The sequence below is a fragment of the Melitaea cinxia genome, chromosome 3, assembly GCF_905220565.1.
Source record: "Melitaea cinxia chromosome 3, ilMelCinx1.1, whole genome shotgun sequence".
Taxonomy (NCBI): Eukaryota; Metazoa; Arthropoda; class Insecta; order Lepidoptera; family Nymphalidae; genus Melitaea; species Melitaea cinxia.
This window is the reverse complement of record NC_059396.1, coordinates 14,033,461-14,045,852: the sequence shown is the minus strand read 5'-3', so window position 1 is coordinate 14,045,852 and position 12,392 is coordinate 14,033,461. Positions and strand designations below refer to the sequence as shown.

At 33.9% G+C, this 12,392-nt stretch overlaps 1 protein-coding gene and 1 long non-coding RNA gene across 2 annotated transcripts; one reads left to right on the top strand and one right to left on the bottom strand.

Annotated features, from left to right (window-relative positions):
- The first annotated feature begins 564 nt into the window (after positions 1-564).
- On the top strand, positions 565-2,185 carry LOC123669546. The gene is made up of 2 exons (XR_006745770.1): positions 565-839; positions 1,822-2,185. It is a non-coding gene; the product is annotated as an uncharacterized LOC123669546 (long non-coding RNA).
- Positions 2,186-2,193: 8 nt separating this feature from the next.
- Positions 2,194-12,184, bottom strand: LOC123669545 (TATA box-binding protein-like 1). The gene is made up of 3 exons (XM_045603146.1): positions 11,589-12,184; positions 3,453-3,547; positions 2,194-2,906 (listed from the first exon to the last, which is right to left on the bottom strand). Exons 1-3 carry the CDS (start codon positions 12,173-12,175, stop codon positions 2,665-2,667), a joined length of 924 nt encoding a protein of 307 aa, XP_045459102.1. The 5' UTR covers positions 12,176-12,184; the 3' UTR covers positions 2,194-2,664.
- Between the last annotated feature and the right edge of the window lie 208 nt (positions 12,185-12,392).

The following is a 12,392-nucleotide window of genomic DNA, read 5'->3' as shown; positions in this document are numbered from 1 at the left end:
TTTATTATTTTCGCTTTGCGGAGCTCGATATTTCGACATTGACTTCGAATGTCTCGTGATCAAGACAAGGTAACGTTTTCGAATAATTTTCATATTACATTTATTTATTATTTTATATATGGCTTTGAAATTTAATATTAAGATCAAATATTGTTGAATTTTATCTCATGTAAGCAGTGTTTATTGTTGTTACCAATAAAATTTATTTTATTTTATTTATATATATTTATTTTATTTAAATTATTACTATTCCTATCTAAGGTCAATACATAATCATTGGTACCAAACCATGAACGTTTTCAGTCATGAAACAGATCTGAATATTTTTTTAATATATCAAACCCTACGCAGATTTTTGAGGATGTATTTTCTTTGGCAACATACGATATACGATAATGTTTACAAAACATGATTATTTTACTAGTTTGAATTATCGAAAAAAAAAAAATACTTTGAAATCTCTAAGATACGTCGCAAGTTATGAGGTCATTTGACTGGTTTTAATAGGTTTTTTTTTACCATCAGATCGTTACTTCTCAAAAGTTAGACTAAAAACATCAAGTCACAATGCATTAACAACGCTGTAAAATCGCGTGCTAATTTTAGTGCATAGTCGTGTGACAAAAAAAAAATATTATATTTAAAGTATTTTCGTGCCAGATCGCGCAGTTCGTCGCCCGAAAGGAGGGTACTAGTGGCACGCGTGTTGTCGCCACCTTTGCCAGTAGCATCCCCGCCTGCGCTGAGAGCGCTTCCACTACGAACGGCAAAGAGCGCGGCTCTACGAGGCAAACCAAGACACTTCCGCGCCGGGGATGGCGCTTTACCTATTATAACTGGTAAATAACTAAACCAACAACTCCAGTCTGCAGTGGTGTAGCTTGGCGGATTTAAGGCCTATAACAACCCTTCAGGAGAGATATATAGAATAAGAGGCATTTGCCTTCTAATAGGACATTATATCTATATGTCTTATTAGAAGTCTTTTTTTTTTTAAATTAAATTCAACTATACAAAAAAAAAATATTTAAACTAATAAGTCTACTATTACTTCAAAGCGGAAGTTGGAGCTCGATAATCTCAGAGTCTAATGCTCGCATAATTGTTGTATAAAATGTTGAAAAACCACGACCGTAAAAGGTCATCTTTAATCTACTAGTCCGATTTTAAAAATTCTTTTTTAGCCAGAACTCTAGGTTTATTTTTTTTTTAAAGTTTATTTTTATCAGGTTTTCGAATTTTCAACTACAATACTAGTACAAATATTATTTTGTACAACATTCTTTAATATTGAAAACAACATTTCCACACTTGTTCAGTAAGTTAAAATAATTGTATTTGACTAAGTCTACATTTATGTAGAGATAAGTACTCGTATAAATTTTTTTAATAAAATTTTGCAATATTGCACTGAAAAAAAGTTGTTTCAAATCCAGTCTTAGTAGCAGTTACTATAATCGTAAACATCAAAACAAGGCCTCAGTTGCTAATCAGTGGCGAAATTTAATTTTCAAAATACATATAAGCGGGTATTACTAATCATGTCCTCTACTTCTTTACTACTCTATAAAATTACAAAATAAATTAAATATTAAAATCATTAGTTACTCTTTTGAAAATATTTTATTGTCACATTATAAAAGAGTATACTTACAATCATTGCAACATGTAACATTATTTTCATAACATCGTATTACCATTTTTTTCAACAATCGAAGCGGGAATCAACATTCAAATGCTACAATGTTAACGAGATATGTTTAAATATAGAATATTAGATAGTAATATCGAAGCGATAGTAAAGGTGATATTGCGCTACAGGCAAGGCGGTCCGTACTCCGCGGCTCGCCATCGTGGACCTGAGCACGTACGTGCGCACGCCCGCGTCCGTCGCCGGCCGGCGCCGCACTGACGCACGCGGCTCGCGGTCCACGCGCCCGCGTATCACCAGCGACGAGTACGACACGCACGACTCGGACTCGTAGCTTCGGGCTATTTTCCAGAGACATCCTGGGACGTTACTGTACCGAGAGAACGCTTCCATTTTTCATAGCTTATATTGTAACCGAATAGTCTAAATCAATTTACTCGATTTATCTCGTTTACGCAGTTACTTGCTTCTCATAATATTTAAACTCGCTCCGAACTGGATGTATCTGAAGATTAAAGAAATGTTGTAATAAAACAAACGAATATTTAATTAAACGTATAATGTCTAAAGCTTTAGTATTTACAACCACTAACTTCTACCTAACATTCAGTCGTTTAGTCGTCGACTTTCTCACGTTATCGCGAACACTATTATCACTACGAAGCCGTCGATCACGACGGCAAATAAAAAATGAGAATGAGTATCGGTAAAGAGATTTATCATCTCATCGTTTATCAATTACGAAAATTTGGTTTCGAATCGAACGAGTCAAACGAATCGACCGTACCTACGCATACTAAAAGAGGTCGCGGTAGCGTCGCGAACGAGCACGTTCGCGATCGAACCGAGAAACGAGCGGCCCGCGGCGGAGCGCGAAGCGCCTCCTCTAATAAATATCTTTGGCATGAACCGAAAGGAGCTCGCTGACAAATCACACGAGGTCGCATCGACGGCCGACGCTCATCGCACTATGCCAAACGGGAGTCCGTTGTCGCACAGCGGGCGCGGGCGCGTCACTCCCAAGCGTCCGCGTCGGGCTCGTCGGCGTCGTCGTCGGAGAGCGTGACGAGGTGCAGGCCGGAGGAGGGCGCGGGCGAGGGCGCGGGGGCGGGCGCGCTGCAGGCGGGGGCGGGGCGCCGCGCCGCGCGCCGGGCGCGGAGCTGCTCCTCGTCGGCCGCCGTGCGCGGCTTGCGGAACTCGTACACCAGCGGGAAGATGCGCTCCACCGCCGACTGCACGTCGCTCACGCTGCGCGCTGCGAATACACCGAATACGAATTGCATTACGTTACTACTTCGACACTCCATACTAATCTAGGTACTTTAAGAATTTAGTGAAAATGGAATTATCATTTGTTAACATTATTGGGCTATTATCGTCATGAGAATAGCGTGAGCTACTTTTTAGCATTAAGATAAAGATAAAAAAGTATACGCTAACTTGTACATTTTTAGGTCTTCACGTCAATTGCACTAACATTATCTTCAGTTTCATAACATGAATAGACTAAGTATAATTTCCAACGATTCTTTCGACGAGCTATTTTTTTTTTGTTTACATGACCTCGAATGACATCGCTTTCGATTCGTAATCAAGGCGGTTTAAAGTTCACCTTGGCTTAAAGTCTTATTAAAATTAATTTATAATTAAAATACTATAATATTAAAAAACACTCAATATAAAAAAATCTTAACTGTAAGTACACACTTCTAGATACAATAGTTGGTAACTTTTTTAAACATGTAATTAATTTAATGAAAGATATATTATATTATCTTATTTGTTTATTAATGTTGGTTACCTGTTATTGTGACCCCTCCGGTAGAGAAAATTTTCAGTGTCGCTTTAGGGTTGTAAAGCTTATATGTGACACCCGGATGAAGTTCAGGTTCATAACTGTAATAAAAAAAATATTAAATTATTTAATTACAATATAATTATTAAATTAAAACAACAGAATATTTCAAAATTTGGTTGAATACCACATAATATTTCTTGTTTTAAGTCGACTAATTCTGTGCAGATTGTTATAGACTGTTTAGAAATAACATTTCTTAATATTTTATTTAAGCTAATAGCTAAAATAGAACGTTTTAATTCACAAATGATATAATTATAATATTGGATTTTTTATCAATAAGTATCTGGGCTGCATTAAAATAGCGGTATTATGATTTCATGGGTTTCCACCAAACATCTCAATTTTCTACGTTATCAGGGATCAATTTTAATTGAATTGTAATTCACCGTGACTATTACAATAACGGAGTTATGTTTTAGTACAATACAGCTTGAACATGTTTATCACAGACAACTGCTAGTTCAATTTCGTTTTAGTAATTTGAGCATTAGTTTGACCATCAAATAGGTTCTATGTAATGAAAGCGAATAATGAAAAAACAAATCTTAGAGTAGAGATTTAAAGCTAGTTTACTAAACTAGCTTTTGCTGCGACTTCCCGTGAATAGCAACAATTCTGTCAGACATGATTTTTGCGAAATTTTAACTGTTTACGCAGCGCACGCAGCGGAAGCTCTCAAAAGGAAAAAAAAAAGAACCCGATTTAGAAACATTCTTCATTGGTGCGCCGCTTCTATGGGTTTTAGTGTGATGATATATTATAGTCTATAGCCTTCCTCGATAAATGGGCCATCTAACACTGAATTTTTCAAATCGAACCAGCGTTTCCTGAGATTGGCGCGTTCAAGCAAGCAAACCTCTTCAGCTTTATAATATTAGTATAGATACAGTGTAGCAACCACGGCTACTACAATAAATCTATACAAATAAATAAAATTGGAGTCTGTTTGTAATATTAAAATAACCGCTTTTTACTAAATGCATTTGGACGTTTTTTACTAAAGTGAGTGAAAAGGGTGTTTTTACGGTGCATATAGCAAAATAATATTTTTTATAATTTTTGTCTGTCTGTTCCAGCTAATCTCTGAGACGGCTGAACCGATTTTGATGGGACTTTCACTGACAGATAGCTGATGTAGTAAGGAGTAATTTAGGCAACTTTTATTATAGAAATTTATTTATTTTATAACTCTGCGAACTGAACAATAACTTTTTTGTTGAATTCCACGCGGACGAAGTCGCGGGCTCAGCTAGTTTTTAACCGACTTCCAAAAAAGGAGGAGGTTCTCAATTCGACTGTATTTTTTTTTTTATGTATGTTACATCAGAACTTTTGACCGGGTAGACCGATTTCGACAAATTTTGTTTTAATCGAAAGGTGGTGTGTGCCAATTGGTCCCATTTAAATTTATTTGAGATCTAACAACCACTTTTCGAGTTATATCTAATAATGCGTTTTTACTTGACGCTTTTTTCGTCGACCTACGTTGTATTTTACCGCATAACTTTCTACTGGATATACCGATTTTGATAATTCTTTTTTTGTTGAAAAGAGGATATCCCTAGTTTGGTACCGTAATAAAGAAACCAGGATCTGATGATGGGATACCAGAGAAATCGAGGGAAACTCTCGAAAATCCGTAATAACTTTTTACTGGGTGTACCGATTTTGATAATTTTTAATTTGATCGAAAGCTGATGTTTATCATATAGTCACATATAAATTTGATCGAGATCTGATAACTACTTTTTGAGTAATCTTTGATAACGCGTAGTTGCTTGACTATTCTTTCGTCGATCTACGTTGTATTACTCGTTGATGTAATTGAAGTCGGTTTTTTTTTCGTTTGCGAGCAAACACAATTATTTATAATTTTTGTCTGTCTGTTTGTCTGTTTGTTCCGGCTAATCTCTGAAACGGCTGGACAGATTTTGACATGACTTTCACTGACAGATAGCTGATGTAATGAGATGTAACTTAGGCTACTTCTATTATTAAAGGCTACTAGGCTACTTTTATTATTTATTCATTTAAATTAATTTAAGATTTTTTTTTCATTCTAGAACTGCGAGCTGACACTAACTATTTTGTTAAATTCTACGCGAACGAAGTTGAGGGCACAGCTAGTTAATAATACAAAAAGTTCCGATTGCCGAAACATTCTAAATCTTTACAAATACACTGTTGAAAATAGTGCATATTTTTAGAACATAAACCCGTGTATATTGCAGACAATGTTTGTCTCTTTAATCTTTTTGATCTAAAATGTAATGCTATTGACTCATTGTTAGGTTCGGTTACTAACCATGATGATATTACCATACCAAAAGAATTTAATTTCATTTTCAAAAGAACATCAGTTTTTGATTAAATTAAAAATTATCAAAATCGGTACACCCAGTAAAAAGTTATGCGGATTTTCGAGAGTTTCCCACGATTTATCTGGGATCCCATCATCAAATCCTGGTTTCCTTATCATAGTACGAAACTAGGGATATCTCCTTTCCAACAAAAAAAGAATTATCAAAATCGGTACATCCAGTAAAAAGTTATGTGGTATAATACAACGTAGGTCGACGAAAAAAGCGTCAAGTAAAAACACATTATTAGATATAACTCGAAAAGTAGTTGTTAGATCTCAAATAAATTTAAATGGGACCATTTGACACACACCACCTTTTGATTAAAAAAAAATTGTGGAAATCGGTCCACCCGGTCAAAAGTTCTGATTTAACATACAAAAAAAAAAAAAATACAAAAAAAAAATACAGTCGAATTGAGAACCTCCTCCTTTTTTGGAAGTCGGTTAAAAAAAATACAGTCGAATTGAGAACCTCCTCCTTTTTTGGAACTCGGTTAAAAATAGCCGAATTGGTCGAGCCATTCTAGAGTTATGCGCTTAGCAACATTTATTTATTATATAGATATTGCATCTGTTAAAGACAATGTGGCATTTCTATTAGAATAAGTCACTAATTTATGCTTGTCCTAGTCCATACCTATATCTTGTTTTTTTGGAAGAGTCCTAATTGGTAAACAAACCGCTGTCAATCGTAATTCACGTTTTTTCCGCATTTATCACCCACTTTCACAACATATTAGCTTACGGACATTTGTAAAACTCCATTTACTATTTATTTCACTAAAAACAAATATCAATTTATCATTTTAAACACATAAAAACTACAAAATACGAATTCCGAGAGTACAGATAACTAATATTTTCGAATATGACATTTCAATATCTTTTTTTTATAAGGCAAATAGGGATGTGGTCATAATATTTTTAGAAGTGAATGAGTATAAGTGAATGAACAGCATGAGCGATAAAATAGGCCATGTTCTTTAACTATATTTTAAAATTTCACGAATTATAACTTGTTAAATAATATTATAGTAAAGCGATTTGTTATTTATTTGTATTTTGTTATTAATTGTTTTTTTTTCTTCTTTTTTTTATGTTGAGCGCACAAAAAAAAATGCTTACAAAATATTGCAAATGTCAATCATTTATGGTAAAGTGTTCATTGTAAAGGTTTTATTTTATATTATGAATATTTCTGAATATCAATTTCATCCTGAACATTTTTAATGCTATCCCATATAATATTAAAGTATACCACATAGCAACGGCATAAACGTTTACTGTAGTTCACAGGAAAAAATTTTGAGAGTTTAGGATGAGACTTAAGATTACCCAATGAGAGCTTCGTGGAGTACAATGTTATTAGTCCTTTTTTTAGATGTTAGAGAGAGTGTGCCGTCGGCGCAAGGTTTTTTATTCATAGTAAATACAAATAATGTGACAATAATATTAATAGGGTCGACTTTTTTTAGACACAGGCGGCCCCTTTATTTTGTTGTAAATTTTATTTTTGGCTTTTTTTTTACCGACCATATCACATAAACGAAATATATAGGGGACTGTCCACTTTGTATGGGGGTTTCGGCCCCGAGTGGACAGTCACTGAGAATAATAATTATATATTAAGTTAGTAGTACTAACAAGTATGAATTAGAAAAATGATATAGTTTTGTATCCAGGTGTTTCATTTTTTGTTTTTTTGTGGATAATTACAAGAAGGTTTCTGAAATAAAAAATCATTGTTTTGTTATTTTTGTTTTACTAATCGGATTCGTACGTTAACAGAATGTTATCTAAAAACTAGGCAGGTAGATTTATAAAATCTTGAAACCTTTTTCAGCCCAAAAACCAAATAATTTCATGACATGGCCACAACAACCTACTGTCCGTCGACCAACCATGCAGTTGCAATAATATTTTTTTATGGCTTCTCTGCCTGACCTTTATTGTTTACATATAAAATAAATACAAAATATATTTTCCTACTTATGAATTTGCCTACTGTGTATTTTACGTCGCAGTAGTGATGAATTCTCGGTTGACGGAAAACCTTATTTTGCTATATCACCATGAAAGCAACATCGAAGTCAAATGAATGTATGAAGCAAAAGTCTGTAGTTTAGGGTTGCCATAATAAATAATATTTTTAATAATCGATTAAATCGATAATCGAATTTAATATAATTAATTGCTTGCTTTTTATTTAGTCAATAACAATGTTTCTAAAATAGTTTATTTTTCACCAAAGTTAAATGTTTTTTTACTAAATACACTTTTATAGACTTTTTTTAGACTTTTTTCTTATTAATTCGATTTAACAATACTTTTAATCGATTTTAACAAATAATTGATTTAAAAATATTTTAAAATCGATTGTTCGTTAATAATAATTGTTTGTTTAAGACTGGCAACGTGTTGTAATCAAATCACCAACCGAAAATAAACTAGAAGTATATAATTAATGAATTAAAATACTTATTAAATAAACTTTTCATCAGTTTATATTGATAAAACTGCAATTCACGAATAAACATGATTTAATATATGAAAATTATTGGTATATTTGTTTTTTTGTATGAATTCTGTTCACCTTGGGCCAAAATGGACAGTCCCCTTTGTTGCCTTTTATGCTCGATGCTCGATTAATATTTTTTTTCGTAATTCTGTACCTCTACTAATTCTTAGCAAAATTATTTAATATATTATTAGTTTTTGAAATAATTTCAGCAATATGGTATCATTAAATATTTCGATGTTAAATTAATTTTACTTTGTCTATGGCTTATTGATATTGTTCATTCATTTGCTCTTTGTGTCACTTCACTAAGCTACACTATACTCTAATTGTCTGTGGTCATAAGTACGCCATATTTGTTTACCAATTAGGACAATTCCAAAAAAACAGACCTTAATAATGTCAATGAACAATTACTTATGATTTTTAGTATCCAAAACATGCATAAACAGTTATTTTCGTCCAATACCAATCCTTTATATTTTTACCCGACTGCCAAGGAAGGGTTATGTTTTACGCGCGTATCTTGTATGTATGTATATTTGTATGTAATATTCTTTACTACCTCATATTTCCAGAACCACTGAACGGATTTACATAATTGAGGTATCGTTAGGTTCGTCTTAGCTGCCCAAGTGTTCTTAGATAGGTGACATTAAAAAAAAAATCAAACATGGCGGCAGCGCGAAGCCATTGTAGTTAATGAAAAAAAATTTTTTTCTCGAATACTACAATATGGGTATCAAATTGAAGGGCACAATACAAGGATTTTAAAGGTGTATCTCATGATTAATATGACCGTAATACTAATAAAGAAATACAATATTAAAGTTTAAAAAATGTGGACTTTGCTCTTCCCCACGCCTATGCCATGCCAAACTCGCCTCCTAGACAACGACCAACTTCGGGGTGTAGCCTTTCTAATAAAATACAATGGTTAAAAAAAAAACATACAATTAAAATTACAAATAAAAATTAATAAATGTCACACCAATTTACAACTACATTAATAAAATCAATAACAAATACATAATACCAAATACAAACAAATAATTTTAATAATAATTTCATTATATTAAAACTAATAGTTGTTGACTTAAGCAGTCACCTATTTGCTAAAGGGCAGGCTTACGTTGTTTTGAGCAGAGTGAGATCTTTCTCCGGGCTTGCTATCAGTTCTCTTGACCCTAAAAAATTACTTAATCAACCACATGATGTAAACTGTTTTACTGAATTGAACCGATTACGTAATTTGTCTGACTAAAAAGACATAAATAAAATAATAATTTAAAAAAACAAAAACAAAAAACCCGCCTGCGTGAAGAACAACTAATAGAATATCAACTGAAAAAGCTGGAACAAGATAAAAATTCAATATGCACACAAAGTCAGCGAAATAAATAGAAACAATATCAAACATTTTGTGCTGTACATTTAAAATATATTAATACGGTAGTCCTTCGAAACTTTATGCAACGTCGTAGATAATATGCAGTCGGAGACATGCACAAAGAGAGAATGATTTGACTTATCCTTCAATTTCGCCTAGGAGACGAGTTTAGCATGGCATAGGCATGGGAAAGAGCAAAGTCCACATTTTTTAAACTTTAATATTGTATTTCTTTATTAATATTACGGTAATAATAATCATGATATACCTTTTTAAAATCCTTGTATTGTGCCCTTCAATTTGATATCCATATTGTAGTATTCGAGAAAAAAATTTTTTTCATTAACTACAATGGCTTCGCGCAGCCGCCATGTTTGATTTTTTTTAATGTCACCTATCTAAGAGCACTTGGGCAGCTAAGACGAACCTAACGATACCTCAATTATGTAAATCCGTTCAGTGGTTCTGGAAATATGAGGTAGTAAAGAATATTACATACAAACATACATACATACAAGATACGTGTGAAAAACATAACCCTTCCTTAGCAGTCGGGTAAGAAATGGCTAAATTAGTGAAAAGAAATATTGATTTTGTTTTCAATTAACAATTACTATGTTATTAGAAACAGTGCAATTTAAAATTATTAATCTGTATCACAATTAAAACAAAAATTGTGAAACTGTGTCAGATGGATCAGATGAAAAAAAAGATGAATATGTAATGGGTATTCAGAGACATTATCACCAATGAATTTTCAAACATTAAATATTTCTTGTAATTCATCGTTTGTTTCTTTTTTAATTCACAGCAGACTAGTAGATTTATGAACTCTCACACAACTCTTTTATAAAGGAGACTTCTTTGCCTAGTCATACATTTAGAGACTGTAACAGTACTAGAGATAAATTGCAGTTACATCTATGTTAACATTTATGACTACTGTTAAGGCCTATTCTAGCAGTTGTTGATAATGTTTCTTTCGGACATAAGATACTGTTAGCCTATCAATAGGAGATAAAACATGCCCTTAGATCTTGCTTAACCTCAACTACCTAATGTTTCACTAGAACTTTTGGATTCACGGGTAGCAAATAGAAATACCTGACAGATGAAATGAAGTTTGATGATGAAATATGAAAATATATAAAATCCTTTTATCTGTTGGACATCATTATAGATCAGAAAGATCTGGATAGATCGCCCCAACCCATTTCGACATTATGGTTTGCAGTTAAAGTTATGTAGTAGTTTTCAAGTCTATATCACACACACTTCAGCCTAGTGCAGTAAGCTGCTGGACATAGGCATGGTAACCGGCAGTAAAGAATGTAAGCACCCCCTCTCTTTCGGTTGGTATTGTAAGAGGCGACTAAGGGATAACACAGTTCCACTACCACCTTGGAACTCAAAAAGCCGACCGATGGCAGGATAACCATCCAACTGTTGGCTTTAAAATACATAGGATGAAGACCTGCGGACACCAACCCGCCAGCCTGGCGTGGAGACTATGGGCAACACACATGAGCGTGGATGCCTATGTCCAGCAGTGGACTGCGATAGGCTAAAGTGATGATGAGTGATGAATTCAATTGTTTGAATTCATCAACAAATTTGTTATATTTTTAATATTAGTTAAGAAGATTAGACAGACAGAACTCCTAAACTACGTGTTTGTGATCTTAGTCACCTTTAATTTTAAAACCCTTAACTAATGTAACGCCTAATTCAAAAATAACTGTTCAATGTTAACTGAATCAAAAATTTTAAGTGATCGAAAATTTAAAAAGTTATAAAAAAACTTACTCTGCTTCTTTGTATTTCTTAGAAAAGGCTATAATCCGAATACCGAAAGGCATTCGACAGGTTCCCAGAACGTTGACTACGCGGAAGTTGCGAAAGCGCACTTGAAACCCTAGTTTCTGTAACGCACGGGCGTAGCGCCGCGCGGCTATCTTCGCCTGGTCCTCGCTAGTCGCGCCCGTACACGTCACACGCCCCGACGACCAGATAGACGCCGTCGTGTAGGGACGGCGAAGTTTCATCGTCACCATACCGTTTTCACGCCTAAACTCGACGTTTACACCGTTCAGAGCAATCTCTCTCAAGTTCAGGTGGCACTTAACACTAAAACTGCACACAACATTGTTTATCATTATGTCTATTTCGGGGGTTTCCTCCTCTTCCTCCTCCATAGGAGCTTGCTGAACTGCTGCATCTGGAGTCTCGAGGCATTGTTGTGGAGGTTGTTCAGGCTTACTGGCTTCACAGTATTCATGATCTGGGACCATGTGATTGGGAACTCCATGTGTTGTCATACCATGATTTACTACAACTCCATGAGTCCCTTTACTCAGTTCTTTAATACCGTTCTCTTGGAGAAGTGTAGCCATATCCACCACGGCTTGCTGAAAAAATAGAGTTTTCTTCTGAGTTAAATGAATAATTACAATTGATAACATAACCTGATTATGTACAAGTGCTTATTATTTTATAATAATATAGCTTTAATTATTCTCATATCCCTAAAAATATAATTGATTCATAAAAACATTGTCCTTTGGTTATGCCAGTATTATAACTATATAAACTCTTATGTACAAAAAATAT